Genomic DNA, 21052 nt, shown 5'->3' with positions numbered 1-21052 from the left:
AAACAAAGTAATGATAACCTTGCTAATTTAGATAAATATTTGCATACTAAACTCACACAAAATAAGAATACTTCGCAAAACTCTTTTGGTAGCGCCATCTATTCAAACAAAGTTAACATTCATCATTCTTTTTCCAGTGAGGATATCTCGTCAGACGAAAGGTCTTAACCAGCTCTCCAAGCAACTGATGTTGAACAACAGATACCCAAAGAAAACCAACACGTCTACACTGGGAAAAGTCTAGAACGAGAAAGGATAGAAAGAATTTATCATAGAGAAATAAAAACACAAAATAACATTACAGACACAAATGAAAGAAGAGAACGAGACCAAAGTCAAAGAACCGACAAACGAAAAAGAACTGGACATACAAATTACATCCCAAATCCAAGTAAAAGAAATCAAGAACAAGACAGAAGTGAGAGAAGTGATCCAGAGGAAAGAACAAAAAAAAAGAACAACCGGGACAAAACAGAGAGAATGGAAAACAGAACGGGAAGAATTTACAGTTCAAAAGAAGATCAATGTTTCCATTCCGAAGAACTGCTACAACTTAATAAGGCAGGAATGCCAGACCTCTTTCAAATGACGAACTCCCAGAAATAATCAATTCGATTTTTGATCGATTCCACGATCAGATTGTGTTTAGCGCAGTATGCAACCAATTCAATAAAGTTTCCAAATGCAAATTGTTCCCTTTCAAAAAGGTTCCACAAAAAATGTTTGGAATACTGAAACCCCCAAACGGAACTAGCAGTTCCGCTAAACCGTTGCACCCAGAACTTCTAAAACAATACGATGTATCACAACTTCTTCCGGAATCATCGGAATCCAGACATGTATTCCAAAACGTACTGCGTCACCCAAGGGTGTTTTTCTTCACACCTCCACGTGTAACAACGCAGAGCTATGTAGATGCACCCCCCCTCATCTCTACACCTGCGATCAATCACGCAATTCCTGTTTACCAAAACTCAAAGCCGGCAAGTTGCCGAAATTCTTCATCGCCAATGGAAACTGAGTAGGCCAACTTCCGAGAGAACTTCAATGCATGTCATTTGGTTCCCTGAGTTTGATGAAGCCTGTGCAAGCAGGGCCACAGGGCACCACAGGGCCAGGAGGCAGTAGTCTCAAAGGCCATGTCTATTCCACCCCACTCCCTACGGCAATTGTGACACAAAAAGTGAAAATCCAACCCAGCGACAGCGGGGTTCGAGTACTCGTGGTCTCCCCCTTCACTAGCGACTTATCGGCCCTGAATAAAGGGAAAATAGCCTCCACGAGATCCAAATACATCATCCGATGTCTATTTTATCGACCAAGAGGAATTGCGGAAACAACCGGACAACGACATAGGAAACTAGAATCTTTCCCACAATAAAACTTCTGCGAGTGGATTCAATTCCTTACTTCGGTCAGCCAAAGAAGAAAGGGAATCCCTCATGATCTTCTGTACAATAACAGTACGCGAAAAAAACGACGAAAATCAAAACGGAGCTCTCGCCAATCATTTGCCTCCCACTGCTAATGCGTTTCTTCAGCCGTCAAAATACTTTCATCGTCCGTCCGGCACAGCTTCGACAGCGATCCAGATTACTTGGAAACCCGTTGCCCGGATTTGTTTCCATTTGCCCGAGCAGGCTTCAGCGAGGAGAGAAAAATCCCCATCTCCAAAAAGGCGCTCATCGCCTACTTCACTAATCTCAGCACGAGGCAATTTCAACAACCGGATTTTGTATTGCCGGTGTCCGACAAGATCGCCCGCAACTCCTCCTACAACATGGCGTTAGTTCGCGTCAATTTACCTTCCAGAGAAATCAACGCCGAAGGCAACGTGATCCCTCGCACCGAAGCCTATTCCCGAATACCACTAGAAGATTTGAAAAAAATAGCAGATTACCAAGGCGAAAAAATCAAACGGCAACTTTTAGGGAAGAGAGCAACGCGCCCGCCCGCCAGTTCGAGTGGTCTCACTTCCTCATTCTTTACAGACCAAAAAATTGACAATGAGACCATGCAACACTCTCAAGCGGCATCACAGCGAAACCGTCAAGACGTTTATGCAGCTCACGCCAACAATGGGAAAGCTACCATTTGGCTAACTATCAGCCCCAACGACGCGAAATTCCTCAAAGTCATGTGGTATGCCTTGGGCCCCAAAGAATCCGCCCCTAGCGCAAAAGCCATACCACAAGGCACGAAACGTTTCGCCTTACTTTCAAAGCATTCTCTGGCAGCCGCTCTCAACTTCCAAAACATTCACGAGATCGTCATCGAGGACATCATTGGTTGAAGTTTGAAGAAAAAACGGCCTTACAGAAGAGGAGGACTTTTCGGTGTACCCAAAGCCTGGCTAAGGGTGGTAGAAGAGCGATCCCGTCTCCCTCTACATACACACATGCTCATTTGGATTTACGGAATTTTCATTCGCGAATCAACGGCAACGCGATTACGATTTGTAGTACGCCCAGTGTCGGGCCCGGACACTTCGTTCACCGATCCTATAAAAAATCGGGTATTTCCGATCATGGGAGAAACAGGTCTACTCATCACCCTAGGGGGACCAACTGCAAACGTCACGGTATACGTCGTTAACGACGCGGAGATAGGTGCGTCCATGGTCCTGGGGATGGATTCCATAATAGCACTGCACGGTACGCTTTTCTTTGGGGGTGATAAGCAGATGAATCCACTCTTCGAGATTCCAAATGAAGGAAGGTTAACGACCCCAAAGCCGGTGTTGGCAACCTGCCTACCCATTTCATTCGTTTCCCAAGCCTGGGCAGCCAAGACGAAGCGGTGATAACACAAGTAGATAACCAGTACTATCAGGACCACCTAACCCACACAACATTCCCGATATATGGAATGGTGACCATACCGTCCGGAAAATGGACGTGTCAAGCATTTGTCACCAACATCAAAACCAGCATGCTGCTTGGGGTGAATTATTTGAAAATAATGGACTTCAAATTAACATTCAAGGAGTTGACCATATCATGGCCACAAACTATGGTAGTCCGCCCGTACCGCCACCCTGCAAGATCAAAAGCCGGCCCGACATGTCCAAAGTGCGGCCGGAACGGCCATGTGCAATCCCAATGCACGGGGGTCCGTGAGTATTAAAAAATAGGGGGAGGGAAGACATCGTCGCCATCAGGCACCACTATCTTTTGTAGTTGTCATCTCTAGATCGTTCTTACTTTCTTTTACTTTCTTAATTCCCCCATGTTCGTTTCTTTTATGCTCCCCTTACACCATCTTCAGGTTGTTTCAATTTTCCCCGAAACTGCATAATGCACCACGTTTGTCAATTTACCTTCTATTCCCAAACAGCCCTAGCCGATATTCCCCATACATTTATTCTCATTCTTTTCTCTTCACACATTTTCCTATTTTGTTCTTCCCCTTTCTCTTCAAACGTTTCTTGATGTTTTGTTTTCTTTCTCCTTCGTGTTGCTTCTTTAAAAGTTTAGACGGCTTTTTAATATGTCTTAATATTGCCTTTAATATTCTTATAAATTAAGCCGACTCCGGGAGTCGCCTCACCGTAAACGCCGACGCTGCACGCTGACTCGGCGGACAGATCGAAATACCAGCCCAGCTCAACCGGCCCGCTGGTCCAGCTCAACCAAGACGCTAGTCCAGCTCAACCAAGAATACGATCCAGCGGGATCAATTCCACTATAAATGCTGCATCCCTTCCATGTGTATCTCTCTCTCGCTGTACTCCCTTTCTGTCGGTCAGACGACTAATACATCGGCTACTTTCACTACGTGTCTATTCTCTGTAACAGCCAACGGGGCGTTACACGGCGATCAAAAACCAACTGACCATGGCATTGAAACGCGTCGAAGAACAACACGAGACCGACATGCAGACCATCATCATCGGATGTAAGTTAATCATTAATGAAACCACCACTTCAACGGGTAACTGTAAACTTTTCCAATTCTTCAAGACACAAGAAAACGGGACAGAACAGTTTGATCAACGCACCCCTTCATTATTGACTACTCCGACAACTCTCCGAGCAACACGCCGACACTCAATAACGTAAGTGAAATCTTTACTTACAATATTATATAAGTGGAAAAGGGAACTAAAAAAAAGTACCATTCAAAAGCAACCTCAACATTGGGCTCAGTATTTTTTTTAATAACTCGTAATCGTTAGTGTGACTTTTTTTTAATATCGCGGAAAAAATCACATCAGGAACTTTTTTTGGTGCAATGAAAATTAATTCAAACGGTTAAGTGATTTTCTATTCCAAATGAATTCCATATAAATCGATATAAACAAGGATAACCTTTTCTCGAAAATTTATTTTGATAAATAATATCCATCAGGGTGAAACATTTATCAATCACCAATAAATAGACGTTCCATAGAACCCGTGATATTACTTTGATTGCTTGAAAATCCATCACTGTCACTATGAAAAGTGCCAAAATTTATTTTCTGATCTCGAAAAAGAGTAATTTGATTATTTTTATTCGAATATATTACTACGACAACAAAAAATATCATGGCTTATAGAAACTTCGTTTTTGAGACGATCAGTATTCAAATGAGATTTAAAAATACGTATGAATAAAATCACCAAGTAGTAATTTCATTAAAAAATCTGCAGACGACATAAAATAAAAAATTGGTAAAAAATGATTATCCAGCTAGTGACATAACGACTACTACATGGCAATTTAAAATTTAAAAAAGTAAAGAAACCAAAATGAAAAACAAATAAGTCCCAAAATGGGGAATGATTTTTTTAACTGACTACTGACTACTGACTACTGATTTTTTGGTAACACCAAAGCAACACCAAGCAACCTCTATACTTATTTTTTCCGGGGTTACCTAACCCTGACCTATTTTTCCTTAAATGGCCCATATTAAAACTCTATCTGAAAAAAAGCAGGAATCCAACACCACCCAACCCACTCGTCCCAACCGAGCATACGCTAACGTCAAAATACTCACCAACAAACTTGCTCGAAATATTGACACCTTCATCCAAGGTGAACTCCAGCTACCCGACGAAGAAATGGAATTCGTGATGAAATGCCCATTTTGTCACAAAGAACCCTTAACTATCACTTCTAATGTCGACCTCGAGATTGCCAGAACTCCAGGAAAAGAATTCGAAAGAAAAATTCTCTGTTGCAAATCGTGCAAAAAGAAAGTGACAGTCGGTCACCAAGTACAAGCGGCACTACAACACGGCTACAAGCGACTAAACTTACCCGAACCATCCGCTGAAGATGTCGACAGTGAAATCTGGAAAACTCTCAGAAAAAAGAAGCGAGCTACACAAGAAACAAAAAGGATCATGGGATGCTCGACTTCGTGAGAATCCAATTAAGCGTCAACCTTCACGACTGGAGGCACAAGAAAAGCTGTTTAAAAACGGCAGAACAAAGTGCCGTTACGGAATTCCATCGAAACCGTGCATCTGCACGGAAGCCACAGCAGTGTTTACTCAACCGCCGCCCAGAATTCACGCCGCCAACCCACTCAATGAAGAGACACCCCATCCTAAGCCCCAAATAAAGGAACTTCACATTGACGTGAAGAAGAGAACCCCATTTCCATTTTTCACCGACTCCAATTCGTCCACCATGTCGGTGATTAACTGTAACAACTGCACCAAATAGCTACGTGCGCGACCAAAAGGTCGCCGCGTACCAAAGGATTCGCCAACTACCCTTGAAATCCGGAAACAAGTTCACGTTACCTGGGCGAGTAAGTCTGGGATTCCCCATGTCAGAAAGCAACCAAACAACGAAAGATACAGAGAACTACACCGAGTTGGATAGACCCTTAGGTAAAAACTCATACCGTAAACTAAAAATTTTATACAGACCTTTCTGTATAAAATGTTTCTTTTCAGCCTCCTTCTCTATTCCAGGAACGCGAATTCAACTACTGGAGGACTTAGCTAAAGCACTTGACCATCAGATCGACGAGCCACGACTATCAGAGGGAGCGAACCAGAATTGCTGGAGGCTAACTTCCCCAGCCTTCAAGAACAATCGCAACATTGGTCGTTAAACGCAGAACAACACGACGTTTTCCTTCTCATGGGAGCTTTCACTTCTCCGAATCGAGTGGTTGTAGTGTTGATATTTTGTTTTTCAAGTTAGTCTACGGCTTGCGTGAGAGGAAGTGGCGCTGTTTGGTGCGACATGGCGAAAATGTCATTTCCCAGCAACGTGAAGGCGGCGAGAGGACCTCCGATGATGTCTCCGTTGGTGGAAGCTCTTACAGCCGACAGTAGTTTTCCAAAACCAATGGAATAATCGTATCGACGAGGAGTGGGGAGTTGTGGTTCTTCCATATTGTCTTCCTGCATTTCGTGTTCTCGCTGATAACGTTCGTTCTCGTTGTCAGCTTGTTGTTGCTATTTGCGCACTTTGTTTTCGTGTTTTTCAATGGCCAGCATAGCTTCGGACAGAGCCTTTTCGCAGTCCATCGAGTGTTTCGTCGTGTACGCACCGTAGTACAGGCGTTCCGTGGCATCCACCGTCATCAGCGCTTCCTCTGGCGTGGCTGCTATGCTCATTGGAGGATGCACCCTCCACTCCGCATTGGGGATTGGCATTCGAAGAGAGCCCCCAAAACCCACTCAACAACATCGACGCCTGGTCAGAAGTGGGAGTCTTGTTCATCGATGAATTCAGCATGGTGACACCACACATGCTGGGTCTCATCGACACTAGACTGAGGCAATTAAAAGGCGAACCCGACAAACTCTACGGTGGTGTTCACCTCATCTTTTGTGGCGACTTCTACCAACTTCCACCGGTCGGCAGCGACACCATTTACTCCAACATCAATGCCACAGCAGGTGTCAATACCATCCGAGCATCGAACGGCCGGCACACTTGGAAAACGTGCCTCACCGACGTCATAGAACTCACCAAAAACCACAGGCAACAAGACCCGAAATGGGCATCGGCCCTCGAACATTTTAGGGTCAATCAACCTCGTCAAGATGACATCGATTTAGTTTCCAGCAGGTACATGTTCGATGACCTCCATCCCATACCCAGTCCACCAAAATTTACCATGACGGCCTTCCCTTTCAATGACAAGCGCGAAAAAGCGCTGCGATACTGCGAGCAACAGCTCCTTCAAAAACTCCCCAATTGCAGAAAACTTGACGACTGGCGTACCCACGACATCTTGCTGGTTAAAGCCATCGTCAAACCCTCCAAAACATCCAACCCCATGACAGAAACCCAAATAGAAGCCATCCGTAATCTAGGCTCCAAAAAACTAGGTCGGTCAGGCAACTTGTACTGTATCGTCGACGCACCATACATCGTCACGAAAAACGCCGACGTTTCCAAAGGAGTGGCCAACGGAACGCTAGCCTTCCTTCAGGTAATGTCTTGAAACCAGGATGCACCATCACCTTTCACGAACTGAAAAACGGAAAAAGGGTGCCTACCGTCTACGCCAACGATGTACAATGTCATTATTTCAACATAAAAATTCTGCATGGAACAACGTCTCTCCTTTCACCATCATACCCAAAGGCTGGTTCCCGGTCGTCCCTTCCACCAAATCCGCCGAATGCAATTTCAACGAATTCTACCGGACCAAAATTCAGATGCACCAGTTGCCGTGCGTCCTATCCTTAGTTTTCACTGGACACAAAACGCAAGGACTCACCACCGACTCCATAATTCTAGCTTGCTTGGCCCCCAAAGATAAATCAGGAGTCAGTGGATGGCTTTACGTCATTCTGTCAAGGGTAAAAACCATCGAAGGATTGTTTCTAATGGAAAATATCGAAAAAAAATCCGGCCAAATACGTCGCAAGATCTGACGTTCAGCGAGAAATGCATCGTTTGCGAGCCATCAACCTTTTAATTGTCCAACTTTTACGTTCAGCTCGAGCGCTCCATCGCTCATAGACGCCACTTCCCTACTATAAACAAAGCTACCTCAAGATCCTGTTCTCTAACTTCCATCATTTCTGCATCATCATACAGCTTCTTTCAGGTCGTATTAATACACGTACTTCAAACGTATTCGTCCACAATAACGTGTCACACATCTCTCTCGTATCACATAGCCCTATATATTTCTCCAACCAGGCCGTCTTTCCCACAACTCCTCCCATCTCCACTTCTATGTTCCTCAATGACCTTCCGCAAAACAACCAAAAAAAGCAACTCGCACTAAATAATGCGCGTCGCACGACTATTTGCACACACCTCACGCTCATTGCTGGCTCTCTCAGCACATCACACACTCATTCCTTCCGTTCACAACAAACCCCGATCACAACTAAGGAAAAATTTAACCGTCACTACAGTTCAAATTTTTCCAAATTTTACTTTCAAAAGGAATTGACTTATATCCAGTATATATAAATAAAGCCACACCGATGGAACTTCAGCCCGTGAAAAAATGTTACGAAGCTTTGATTTAATTCCCAATCAAACGGTTAATCGAAAACAATGTCAAATTCCCCCCAAAAAACCTAAACCCCGTGAAAAAAAGGCCCTATCGGGAAACTCGCGTGCGAAGCAAGGGATCGGCATATCGACAGATCCGACGTTCAACGAAAAATGAAGCAATTGCAAGCCATCAATCTTCAGACCGTTCAACGACTCAGATCAACTCAAGCACTACAACAGCACTGGACGCCACTATCCAACCGCAAAAAACAGCACCCTTATTTCTCTTTTGTTTATCCTACAAAAGCGCTGATTTCCAACCACTTCAAAAATTTCTTTCGCCATTATCTTCTCACATACCGGTATCATATTTTGTAAAATTTTGCTAGTTAAATTTGAGTATCTGAATTGTGAACTTTAAAAATCATTTATTATTCTTAAAGTTCACATTCAGAACCATTTTTAAAAAGAAAATTTTACAAAGTATGTGTATGCGGTGCGGTAATCAATTGATTTATGGCAATTTCGCAAACGTTGAACGCAGGTGTGGTGTTGAAGGAATGTGACAGAAATGTTCTCCGCGGTAAAATGCTGTGGAAGAAAAAGAAACATATATTATTAACATTCATGCATAAAGTTGAACAAAAATTTGCCTGACCCGACTTTAACCCGGGCCGTTATCCGGGTCGGGTTATTTCCAACCCATATGCCGACCCAGTTGGGAGATTTTTCGCCTCTCGTCCAATGCGACCCCGTCCAGCTTGGTCCAGGACACAACCCTTTAAACAGCCCGGTTTGTTAATTAATTTAAGACAAAAAAATTCATAAACTTTTCGAAACGAAAAACAGGAAAAAATACTTTTTTAAGGATTCAAATAACGAACTGGGACGACTCAGCGATGATCTGCTACGACAATTTACTAAAATCAATATTCGGATTTATTTGGTTACAACACCATCACAGATGAACAGTAGAAATGGAATGAACTGGCTGCGCGGATTATTCGGACGTTTTTGTATCGTTTCTCTCTAGAAAGGAATTGATAAAAGCAAAACGCGAGGCTGCCGATGTTTACGCCATAGATACGTTTTCTCCGAATTGTTTATACTCTATTTTTTTTATTTTCTTGCTAATAGTGAGGTGATTTCGTTCCTCGGAAATTCATCGCTGTGTTTTCCCCAATAGTCTTACTTTACATTGAGAACTACCATTTACCTATAGATTTAGGCTACCATCTATTTATCTCATAATCTGTTTCTCGTTAATAGGTTCATTTTTTATTTCTCGGTAGTTGTAAGAGGACATGTCGAGAAAATGGAGATTATTGGGTTTTTTATCCATTTTTTACTTAAATCCGCTTAAATCTTCCCATTGTGTGATGAAAGATTTTAACATTGATATGTCAATAAAATACTGATGCTGATTAGTAGCCGATTTATTGACTATAAAGCTAAATAGGACTTGCGCAAAATAAGCCCAAGTAACTGTGATTACATATATAGTATTTCACCTACCTTGGTTCAACTTTTGCTTTCGACTTCTGCTCCTCCAGAAATCATTTGCTGCTAGTTGAACTATAGTTCATTCGAATTTGGATTTCTCACCTTGTTATTATTGATGATAACACTTATTAACATCTTCCCTAAGTTAACGGCTCAGGCTAGAAAAAAAGGATGATTCGCTACCGTTCGCTACGAATGCCGAAATGAGAGACAAACTATAGCGACACACTCTTTGGGACGAATTAATATTTACGCCATCACACTCAATTGAAATCAACACTTCTCTGCCCGGCTGGTGGTTTTGTCAGCGTCAAAGTGGCGGGCAAGAGAACGAGGGATACGGTAGGTAAATACAACGCGAATTGGTTAATTAATTTTATTCAACGCGCGCCTATGAATAACAAAGGGAAACAAAATCGTATGGCTGCCATCTCTCAGACATCGGCTTAATTCGCCAGCACAAAGTTACAGAGAAGAAGTGGAATAAACGAAAAACACGGTTTCAATTCCGGCAGAACTCTAACAGAGGCGACAATACAGCACAATCGTTCGAGGCTTCTAGCTGAATCTCAGCGGGCAAACTGAACAATCCCCTCAGGCCCCCACACCTATTTCTCTATAGAAAGGGTGATGAAGAGGTTTGAAAAATCAGAATGAACCATGAAAATCTTTTCTTCTCCCTTTATTTTCTGCAGTCGAGCAAAGGTATTCCACGCCAACTGTGCAACAGCATATCGCACGAAATTTACAGATTCCGCAACAACAGCGCCGTCCGGATTCTAGAGCAGCGACCACCGAATGTCAAATTGTTACTCTACAGAAAAAATTTTATGTAGAACCGTTCAATAAATTTGGTAGGATGCATGTTTCATATACAAGGTGAAACATCAAACTATTCGAAAAAAAAAGAAAAGCCAATTAAACCTCCCTCTGAATCTAACATTAGAAATTGAATATGTATAATATGTATCTTTTGTAAATATTCATTGCTGAGCATTGCATTTACTTTGCCTCTGTTATCCTTTTTAAAACATGCCAAACATTGATTAAATACACGCATTTCAAATGTCAATAAATTTCAATTGCACACGACTTGGCGAAATAATTTTATTCTACGGTAATCAAATTTGAGTTTTAATTAATGGCATTAATTGCAGAAGAGATGATATTTGACGCCGTCAACGCCACACCGACAGCCACCGCCCGTGTCACCTTTGCCCTAAATTCCCACACTTGTCAATTCAAGCCCTTAAAAAATGATAATAATGAATTGAATACCTTTGGACCCCAGCGATTTTGTTTGGTGACCCAACAGACTTCCGTCCGGCAGACGGAACAGCGGACTCAGCAGTCGCAGCCCAAACGTTTCATCCGGATCCTATTTAACAGTTTTTAAACTAAACTTTATAAGAACGATTTAATATACGGATCACACAAGAATACTCGCAACACCGTTGAACGCATTTTTGGCACAGTTAAACGACGTGCTCACTGCTTACATGGAGAAATTCGACTTCAACCCGGCAGTACTTGTCGGTAGGCATAATCACTGAAAACTTATTCCACTTACCTCTATCCAATTGTTTTACACAACATTGCGCGAAAGAGGAAGCAGCCTGACTTCGATGAAGGGGTAGAAGGAGAATTGTTTGAAATTAGAATGCCTCCCGAAAACAATGAAATAAACGTAAATGTCAATCAAGAAAAACTTCGGCTGCGACGTGAAGGATTCGCAAAGCGACAAAGAATAACACTTCATCAATTTACGTATTAGACGTGTTGTTGTGTATTAGATTGAATCTGTAGTCTTTCCATACATGATATCGTAGAGATCTTTGGGGATTTCATCGTCTCTAATGGGGTCATCCATTAGTTTACGTGCTAACATGGTGGAATTAAGAACGTCAAGCCTATCACGAAGAAGACGTTTTGATGATGACATATCAGATTTTTCGCATCGTTGACGTTTACAACGATTAACTGCCTCACGTAAACTACAAGTAGGGGAATTGGCTACGTAATCATCTTCGTCTTCTTGGAACTCTTCAAAAGATTTGCGATTGCAGATTGTCATAGCCATTTCTAATTCGGGATCATCACGATATATGTCTGATGCAATCTCTACGTGTTCATTATTAGAGCATGATGAAGGAAGGGGCTCAGAATCGTGAATACTCGGAGCATCCTTTTCATTGTTGGATCTTCCAATAAGCTCTTGAGTTGGGTCACTGATACGAGTTTCAGACTGCACCCCTCCCTATAATTTGAAATGCATAATAAAGTTTAATTGAAACTCTGGTTAGGTACAATAGAATGATATTTACTGGAATAGAGCCTGCAAGGGCAGCATTGGTTTTGCCAAAGACGAGGCCAAAGAGTTCATTCAGCATTTTAAGATGCAACGGTTTAAGAATTACTTGTTGGCCACCTCCTAATAACAAAATTGTTAAACACCATGCTTCAATAACATAAACTCTGCTATAATAGGCTACCTGTCTCACTCAAACTACGATTACATTCAGCAATATTAGCAGTTGCTATTGCTTTGATGTTAGCAAATTTCTTCTTCGTCTCCTCAACATCATGAAATGGTTCATCAGGGCAGGCATGTCCTAAGGCTTCTACAATTTCTGTCCAAGCACGTTTTTTGTGTTCTTTGGTAAAACCCGGCCTCAAGGCACCAAGAATAACACCCTAGACCAATAACAATCAACAATCAAGTTAACATTGGTTAATATTAAACTAATAAGCTTACCTTTCTAGCCATATATTCATCCAATAAATTTTCTATTTGTAATGTCGACCAAGCTTTTTCCTTTATTGCTGGGGCCATTTTAACCCCGTAAGTCTTTCACTAGCACAATAAACAAAGTTCAACATACCAACTTTCAATCAAAAAGTCTTATAACTTTCAAAATTCTAACTTCTAAGCTCTAGCAGACGCCTTGCAATAATAATAAACTAAACAGCATCTACTGCTATACAATGAATATGAAACGAATATATATCCTTATTGGTCTCGCCCTCTAAGAAAATAAAAAATTCTGTATGCTTGAAAAATCTGATCTTATGATTCGAAATTCCAGTGTGGGTGTAGTTTCCGTCGGGCCCCTTGGTCAACACGTTTGATGGCGGAACCTTTTGTGAACATCATTAACCTTTAGCGCTTTATAAAAATATATTTTGGCCGAATGACGATAATTTTGTACGTGTGCGACTGCGAATTTCAAATGTGCGCCGTTAAGTCGGTCGAAGTTTTGATTATCGCCCAAAGCCGGGGAAGAAAATGCATCAGTAGCAGCTACACCCAGATAACAATTAATTGTGATGATGGTAAACGCCAGACGAGAAATGAGTTCCTGTATCTTATATCTGTTATAGGATTCAAATAAAAAAAAAAATAATGCTTGACACTCGAGTTCTGCTTACAGCTTTCAATTTACCTTATATATGCGTGCAATTAGTGTTAAAGCACTATATAAAGTCAAGAATAATTTGCACCTTCGGATAGAAGAAATCAGAAAAAGCTGTGTGGACTAGTTTTGCTACGTAACAACTACAGAATCACTTGGTTTAGACTTTAGACCGATTCTTCTTCATTTGATATAAAAACTCAAAGCGTCAAAAGAAAAGAAAAGTTGCCAAAAATGTGTTATCGATGCGGTTGTCGTGTTCCTCAATACAGCTTAAAATTGTAATGTGCGTGGAACCTATAAATATATTTATTTATTTCTAAACAGTCATGCTGTCCGGCAAATAAAATGCCGCAGATTTTCAAGCCAGCATTCAAGTTGAGCATTTTGTGACTGTGTAATGCCACTCAATATCAGAATCTCTAAATGCGCTAGCTCCGTTACATGCATATTGGGAGAAATGTGGACATGTATAGTCATTCAGGGCATTGTCACAAAACATTCGGATCCATATTTCATCGTCCTTTTCTTCAAAAAGTGTCAACGGCTCAACGCGGACGTAAATGGAGCGCGTCTTTTCAAAAACAAAATTTCCCGTAGACTACAGAAAATAAAAACCTGGTGGGATTTTTAAGAACCACTAATTCGTTGCTTATATCTCGACTCGGGTAGAACACAAAAACACAACAGCGTTAGTATTGTTTTCCGTCTAAATAAAATCAAACTTAAATTGAGACGATCATCAAATCAAAGAACATTAACTGCTACTTAGGAAAGCGCGATTAAAACATGATTTTTGCTCAGATAAGGGAATTAATCAACCTATTTGATGCAGTTTACGGGAAGCGAAAACATCAGTCACAATCACTTTGTCAAAAGATACATAATGCGCTATGATTCTTAACAACAGCATGATTCTTCTAGGTCAATGGGGAAATGACGAGTTGATTGATTCATTTGAATTGATTGAAGTCTGCGTCACCAAATGTTACGACTATGGCAGACCTTACACTACTGATCCCCTTGACAAACCCAATTAGGAAAAATATCATGCAAATCTGATCAAAGTGGCGTCATAACTTGTACTGAAAAAGCAATTTGTTAACACGTAGTATATTGTTAAATTAAACAAAGCTTAGTATTATTCACTAAGCTAAATAAATAATTAATTGAAATACAGGGCCATTTTGAATTTTTTTAGGAGGAATAGAATCCGATTTCATTTTTCCTGGATCGATGATTTTGAGACTGCGTAGTTTCTGTGCGTTTCCAAAGCGAAGCCATGCAGAAACATTAGCAAATCCAATTGTTTTTGCAGGCCTACATTTAAAATCAAACGAACTAATAACGCAAAAACCCGTACGCACCGTACGCAGTAATGGAATACTCTGTTGCAGAATACGGCAAAACCTGATATAGGCGGCAATAATCCTGGCGAGTCCTTACAACGAAAAGTAGGTCGTAAATCAATAACTGACTGGTTAATACCCATTATTATTGATCGAACTTTATGGGTAAAAAATGTGAACAAAAGTATTAACTTGCACTTATTTGATAAATTTTTCAATCAGATATAGAAAACGTTGACGTCAGACGACCGAGACCCCTTGCCAGCTCTACAGCTGCAGCTCTCAACCACCCAAGTCTATATAAGCTCCCTCGTATCTCTCCCTCTGTTGTGATGTAAATCTATTGAAAATGAACAATAAGGCGAATTTCAATAAGGCCCCATCCCAGCAAACGCCTTCCGTTGATGATGACGGGGCAGAAGCGGAAGTGAGCAAATTGGCAATTGGATTGTTTGTCCTGCTGGTCTATGTCGCCCTGGTGACCATTTAGGGCGGAACAGTCTATGCGGTTTACGGCTGGCGCTCTATATTCATCATCCCGGATCTAATGGAAACATAATCGCAGCTGTCAAGGAAATGGCCCAAATCGCTAATAAACAGCTGGACGCTCTTGCTGGTAGAACTTCTTGTCCGACTTTGGTGGCACCTTGCCCAGTCGCCACATGCAAACAACGGCCTTGCATTCCATCATCGACGCCTCCTTGTTTCACTGCACCACCTTCTCCGATGAGGGAACCCTGTCCTAGCGGAACGTGCCGGTACGTGCTCCAGCACCTTGCCCGACTGCTCGTCGACCACCGACGCCCATCGAAATGTTTCTCAACGGCATATTGGACACGAAAACAGTTTTGGAATGGCTCAACATGTACCCGCCGCTCTCGAAATCACGGCTGATTGTAGTCACGACTTTATTGGACGAATCGATCGAGCCGTGGGCGTTGGCGGGATTCGTCCACAGCAGGTGCAAAAGCTCCGCCGCCAACAGGGCCCACAACACGACCTGCAGTTTCCGCCAGGATCGCTATCAATAATACGCCCAGTGCGTCATGTCCAACCATTTGATCCCGGAGCCGCAAACGGAAGCGGCCGCCGATAAAACTTACTTCCGGCAAGATCGAGAGTTTTTCCAGATGAGGGGCTGCTGCCGGAAATCGTTTACCATCACTGGAACTCGCGGGAGCTGGACAACATCTTTGACAAAATCGAAAGCGCCATCCGCTTGTTCGCGGTCAAGACGGACGTTGCCGGAAAATCCTGCCAAGTCTGCACCGACTTCAACCGAGACATTTACGACAAGTGCTTCGCGACTGCTGGATTGATGTACTCGCCTTCCTCCGGTCAGACTTAATTAGAATGACTTATGATTGTCGTTTTCAATACAAGAAATGTAAGACAATCCGACTAATGCGATCCCGTCTTTTTGTTATTACCTGCTACATTAAGCAAGTGCAACAGCAACAACATGCTGGAGCTAATACCTCCTGTCTAGTATTACAGATCGAAAGCGATTGTATTTCAAATAAGAGCTCCTTAATATATGGACATTAGCTTATAATGTTTCCCTTTTTTGACACGTTGGGGATTATTTCAGGCGGTTGGTTGACGGATAGAGCGATGTGTATAGTAACATCCAACAGAGCATATGATATAGGGTGGGTTGGGGGGGGGCAGTGTTTCTTTACACACGCACCAGAGACATTTGTTATCCTCTGCTGGTTATTATTCTTTCATACGTCGTCACTTTTTAATTTGCGTGTTTTCTGGGCAACTAAAAAGCGGAATGACCAAAACGCCAAAAAGACAATGCAGAGAGCCAAGTTTTGTGTACTAAAAATTGGCGAATTTGTTGTCGAAGCAAAGAACACTAAAAAGTGTAGAAAATAATCAAAGCACATTTAGCGAAATAATTATTTTAAATGTATATATATCTAATGTATTATACAGCGCTTTCTATCCGAAATCCGGAAGGAATGTTAAAGATTTTGTATGGGTTCATTTTGTTTGAATCACTATGACATTGATAAGCACTACCTATTTCACGTAATTTAAGGAACTTTCACAAAGCCAAATTACCAAATACTTCTACTACAGTTCCGCATGGAGGTTTTCGTTGTAGTTGCATGGCTTTCCGCGTTTGGTTTCCACATTTTAGAGACCCTACACGCCCTTCGGCATGGTGCCTTCGGACTCAGCGGACGAAAACCATGAAAAAATCAAAAAATCCTTTGCTGTGTGTGTTGGTACTTGGTAGCGTGAAGCATCGACGTTCTACTGGGAAAAGATGGCATTTGACTCTTTTCCTATGGCTCCACGTGATTGAAATTTGAAATTATGGTAATGTTTTTACTTGAATTGATTCCATTTATCTGTTTCTGTGGTAGTGTCGTGATGCTTTATTATACGCTATACTGAACAACCTTGTTGACCTAAGATTTTTCTACTGAACACTAGCCAATTAAAACGATTACTAATGTTTCCCCTTGGTCTAGAAATGGATTAATTTTTTTTCAATATTCCACAGATGCCTTTATTCACAAAGTGATCAACAATTGAAGTCCTAAATTTGTAAGTTTTAATATTAATTTCATCAACACACTATTTAATTGCTCATTCTTAGGTAAAGTCTCATCCCGCAGACATGAATTAACATGTGGTTTTGGCTACCAGGTAAAATAATTCTTTATGTTAACTAAATATTATGCTTCCTTGTGATGAAAAAATTATTGGCAGATAATTATAATGTTTACCATGATTCTTAATATTTTATCCCGTAAATCAATATTCTTTTATGTTACCGTTGATTTTGGGCTAACATTTTCCCTTATTTACTATCCTAGGTAACTTTTGGACTAGGTCGGGTCTCGGGTGGTCCAAGTTTGCTGTTCTAATGTAGTCTTGTCAGGCAATGTGAAGAAAAAGGTAATTGTTCATTTCTAACTCCAGTAATTTTAGATTAATGATGAATCAAAATTTGACAGATCACAATGTTGACTACCAATTTACGAGCTTTTTAATACTGACTCCTGTATTGAGATATATTTATACTACACTTATTTATGAGATTAATAGTAAGATTTTTTACTATAGGTGACTTCTAATATTGAGGGATTCCCTGACTGACATAGCCATAGAGATGACATTATACATAAGGTGACTAACATATTTCTTTAAAATCCTTTTCTTGGTCAATGATGAACTAATATTTGACAGATCATGATGTTGACTATCAAATTACGAGCTTTTTAATACTGAATTTTCTAAGTTAGTCTGGTTTTCCCCACTATAGATCTTTTGTTACCTAACCATTTTATTTATTTCTAGGTTGCTGGATTGGTCACACTGAATGGTGACAATTATGATTCAGTAAAATGAAGGCCAAAATATTTCAACTGTTTGTCGTCTTGGTTACCTTAATAAAATCTTTTCTGTTGAGCTTCCTGCTTCTATTTACTATTTCTTAACATTTTCAGTCCTGTCTAGTGCTTTTAATGTTTAGTTGAACCCCTCATTTGTGGTACCAAGTTTCCATAGTTCTTTCTTTCATTTTGCAATGGTTTCTTCAATGCTAAGACTACACATCTATTTGAAGACTTGCTGACAGTCTACTCTTGCAATTTTGGATATTTTCATTTGTATTAAATAATTTGATTGCTTTTGTGGGTAGAGATCATCTTCACTTGTCGTTTCCGTGTTAGTTGATTATCATTGCGGATCTACTTTGGGTGCGGTTAGTCTATTTAAATAAGAGCGATGTGAAGAATCCGGAAGAGCTACTGGTAAATGATAGTCCAAATTAGATGATTTGTTGCCCACTGTAAGTTCGAATGTAGAATTAAGATATTAATGAAATCGTATGGATTTGAAAATTTATTTTTCAAATAAAGCACATTCGGTGTTAAAATCAAATAATCGCTTATCAAAGGGCAATATTTCGATTACCGGAAAAATAATTAATCAGCGATACCAAAAGTTTGGCAGCCAGCATGCATGAAACTTTATTAGTTATTTCAGAGCGTTAGAAAAGAATGTAGAATAGAAACTATGATTATTCTATTACAAGTCAATCAAGTAACCTCTGGAACCCATTAGCAAATTATTAGACTCGTAGCATTCTGTTTTTTGTAAACTGTAGATATTTCCATGGTTACACCTATAATACGGTATAAACACGTTAACACTCAATACAAGAGCTTCAATGTTCATTGGGCTATTGGCTCTATTGTCCGCATTTTCTGTTTAGTGTGATTAAAGGACATTCAGTTTCTTTAATTTCAGCATGTCGGTATTCGAACAATTACGTCCGTTTGTTGGTCTCTGCCAGGCGTGCGGAATGATTCCTTACATGATAGAAAACAATTTAATTACAAACAAATTTTCAAGATTCGCCTTCTCTTTGAAACATCGCACCACTTGGTGGTTCACATGTATTTTAGCTTTTCAATTCGTAAGTATGTGCCTCACGGGCTACTATTACTCAGAAAATGGACCGGGCAAATTATCTAGCGATCGAAGTCTACCCATCACCGTCAATATTCTGTTTGCGGTAAATTCATCTGGAACATTTATTCAATTATTATTGTCTCGCTGGATCGTGATGCGCTACCGTCGGCTGCAAGTTGCTGTCGAAGCCGTGCAAGAAGTCGAGGGGCTATTGGGAGAGAAATTCCTGGCGCAGCACAAGAGCTCGCTTACGACAAGATTTTTTATCGGCTTTACTATAATCCTCACAGTGGTTAGTTCATAATTCGTAAACGTATAATTTTTTCAATCTACTCAGTGGCAGACAAGACCAATAAGTTGAGTCTAATTAATTTTACTGCTATTGGTTGACGCATATAGACTATGGGTAGTACGATCGTGGTGATGCCTCTTGTGCCGTCCGTCTTACCAGAAAATCCGTCCGCCGTATTAGTAGCAATTATATTATTCCTGCTGGCGCTAATTATCATACTGATTGAATGCACACCTCTTTTAATATATCTGTGTTATTACATAATATCGCACTACATGCAAATGATTTTATTGCATTCTGAAACGGATCGTGCTGAAGATCAACGAAATTTGATCGGGTATGACATTTAATTTATAATTATATACTCCATTTGAAATAAGCTTTTCAAGTTTAGAAATTCTTTGTCCATATTATATAGGGCGGAGAATTTAAAAATCTTGAGACGCAACGCACTGATATTTGACCACCTCTGTCATGCTTCATCAGAATTGAATCACATTTTCTCCGTCCCTGTCTTAATTTTATTGATAATGAAATTTGTCTCGGTCATTAGCACATCCTTTTTCTCCATTTATTATTTTGTTCATAGAACTGATGTGTTGGAAAATTATAGTTTGTTCTTCCCTTTTACTTTTTTTACGGAAGGGACTAGAATATTAATTCTACTCTTTGCCGCAGACATGCCCGTTAATCAGGTACATCCACAGGCTCCGCATAATAAATTTTAAAATCGAATATTTCGATGTACAAACAATTTTTCTATTTCAGGTCTGTTTTCTTCGTGAACGATTAATTAGAATGTCACATTCCAGATTTTACCGGACGTCGACTGAAAAAATTGCGGTCCGTTTCCTTATAGTTTTGTCTAATGTTCTTTGAAAACTATATCTGTTGTAGAGATACTGATTGTCATTTTTCACCGATTCTAATGCAAAAAATTTAGGTGATGACTGTCTTGATGCAAATTGATGAAGGACGGGTCCGCTTGTCGGCTGCTGGGCTGTTCGACGTTGGGGTCCATCTCATTCCAGCAGTGAGTGCCTCATTTACCTAATAAAAAGTATTTAATTTTATTTATTTATTTTTATTTATTTTTACTGCAGTTGATAGGCGCTGTAGTGACTTATATGGTAATTCTTCTTCAAAATTAATCAACACACTTATTTAACTATTTTCTTGGTAAAAACCGGGTTTTTTTGAGCGGTTTAATAAACGTCTACCACAGACAATACAATACACATTAATTTAAGCAACTCTTTTTGTTTTTTTCGCTTGAAAACTAGCCGTCTTCAACACAACGGTAACAACAAATTATAGAAAACTGCATAATTTAACCCTTCTTCAACATCTTGTCGAGAGGAGAGAAGTGATGACCAATTGCTAAATACCATTTAGAAACAATCAATCATATACCACATATACATACTTGCCATTTCAAATCAACAATAATAGAAATTGTCCTTTTATTAAATAAAAGATCTAGCAGAGCGTGGTTTCGATCCACGGACCTCTGGGTTATGGGCCCAGCACACTTCCGCTGCGCCACTCTGCTTTTACAACTTAATTTTGGCTCAGATAACGAAATCTACTGATGATTTGTTCGAACCTTTATTTTTTGACAGAAGATTTTGTAAAAAAAA

General features: G+C 40.5%; 3 protein-coding genes, 2 long non-coding RNA genes and 1 other non-coding gene across 9 annotated transcripts in view; 3 read left to right on the top strand and 3 right to left on the bottom strand.

The window, feature by feature from the left end:
* The first annotated feature begins 6685 nt into the window (after window positions 1–6685).
* LOC124200540 (ATP-dependent DNA helicase PIF1-like) lies at window positions 6686–7838 on the top strand. Its single transcript, XM_046596810.1, has 2 exons — window positions 6686–7390; window positions 7449–7838. Exons 1-2 carry the CDS (start codon window positions 6686–6688, stop codon window positions 7836–7838), a joined length of 1095 nt encoding a protein of 364 aa, XP_046452766.1.
* Window positions 7839–8902: 1064 nt separating this feature from the next.
* On the bottom strand, window positions 8903–9415 carry LOC124200484. Its single transcript, XR_006877326.1, has 3 exons — window positions 9275–9415; window positions 9074–9194; window positions 8903–9006 (listed from the first exon to the last, which is right to left on the bottom strand). It is a non-coding gene; the product is annotated as an uncharacterized LOC124200484 (long non-coding RNA).
* A 1169-nt stretch (window positions 9416–10584) lies between these two features.
* On the bottom strand, window positions 10585–11297 carry LOC124200056. The gene is made up of 2 exons (XR_006877141.1): window positions 11197–11297; window positions 10585–11137 (listed from the first exon to the last, which is right to left on the bottom strand). It is a non-coding gene; the product is annotated as an uncharacterized LOC124200056 (long non-coding RNA).
* A 383-nt stretch (window positions 11298–11680) lies between these two features.
* Window positions 11681–12881, bottom strand: LOC124199329. 2 transcript variants are annotated; one of them, XM_046595144.1, is made up of 4 exons: window positions 12674–12881; window positions 12411–12612; window positions 12243–12349; window positions 11681–12175 (listed from the first exon to the last, which is right to left on the bottom strand). In XM_046595144.1, exons 1-4 carry the CDS (start codon window positions 12749–12751, stop codon window positions 11708–11710), a joined length of 855 nt encoding a protein of 284 aa, XP_046451100.1. In that variant the 5' UTR covers window positions 12752–12881; the 3' UTR covers window positions 11681–11707. The 2 variants fall into 2 exon arrangements, with proteins under 2 accessions (XP_046451100.1, XP_046451102.1); XM_046595146.1 differs by having other exon boundaries at window positions 12420–12612.
* Window positions 12882–16884: 4003 nt separating this feature from the next.
* LOC124199241 (putative gustatory receptor 28b) overlaps window positions 16885–21052 on the top strand; it is an 86406-nt gene continuing 82238 nt past the window's right edge. The window contains exons 1-6 of one of the 3 annotated variants that reach the window (XR_006876762.1): window positions 16886–17014; window positions 17202–17245; window positions 17298–17347; window positions 17518–17599; window positions 17768–17830; window positions 18002–18882. The gene's annotated coding sequence lies outside the window, so the exon portion shown is untranslated. Of the gene's footprint in view, window positions 17015–17201; window positions 17246–17297; window positions 17348–17517; window positions 17831–18001 lie in introns of those variants that run through there. The other 2 variants (XR_006876761.1, XR_006876763.1) reach the window with 2 other exon arrangements.
* Window positions 17863–17937, top strand: LOC124201227. Its single transcript, XR_006877557.1, has one exon. It is a non-coding gene; the product is annotated as a small nucleolar RNA SNORD36 (small nucleolar RNA).

Source organism: Daphnia pulex, chromosome 8, assembly GCF_021134715.1.
Source record: "Daphnia pulex isolate KAP4 chromosome 8, ASM2113471v1".
Classification (NCBI taxonomy): Eukaryota; Metazoa; Arthropoda; class Branchiopoda; order Diplostraca; family Daphniidae; genus Daphnia; species Daphnia pulex.
Note: the sequence above shows the minus strand (reverse complement) of the source record. Positions and strands in the feature narration are given on the sequence as shown.

What these genes read in the sequence shown, in the direction of transcription:
- LOC124199329 (XM_046595144.1), bottom strand. Translation starts at nt 12,751, where the DNA reads ATGGCCCCAGCAATAAAGGAAAAAGCTTGGTCGACATTACAAATAGAA. An exon ending in ATGAATATATGGCTAGAAAG is followed by an intron (nt 12,613 to 12,673) that starts GTAAGCTTATTA and finishes TTATTGGTCTAG; the next exon opens with GGTGTTATTCTTGGTGCCTT. An exon ending in TCGTAGTTTGAGTGAGACAG is followed by an intron (nt 12,350 to 12,410) that starts GTAGCCTATTAT and finishes TTTTGTTATTAG; the next exon opens with GAGGTGGCCAACAAGTAATT.
- LOC124200540 (XM_046596810.1), top strand. Translation starts at nt 6,686, where the DNA reads ATGGTGACACCACACATGCTGGGTCTCATCGACACTAGACTGAGGCAA. An exon ending in GAACGCTAGCCTTCCTTCAG is followed by an intron (nt 7,391 to 7,448) that starts GTAATGTCTTGA and finishes AAACGGAAAAAG; the next exon opens with GGTGCCTACCGTCTACGCCA.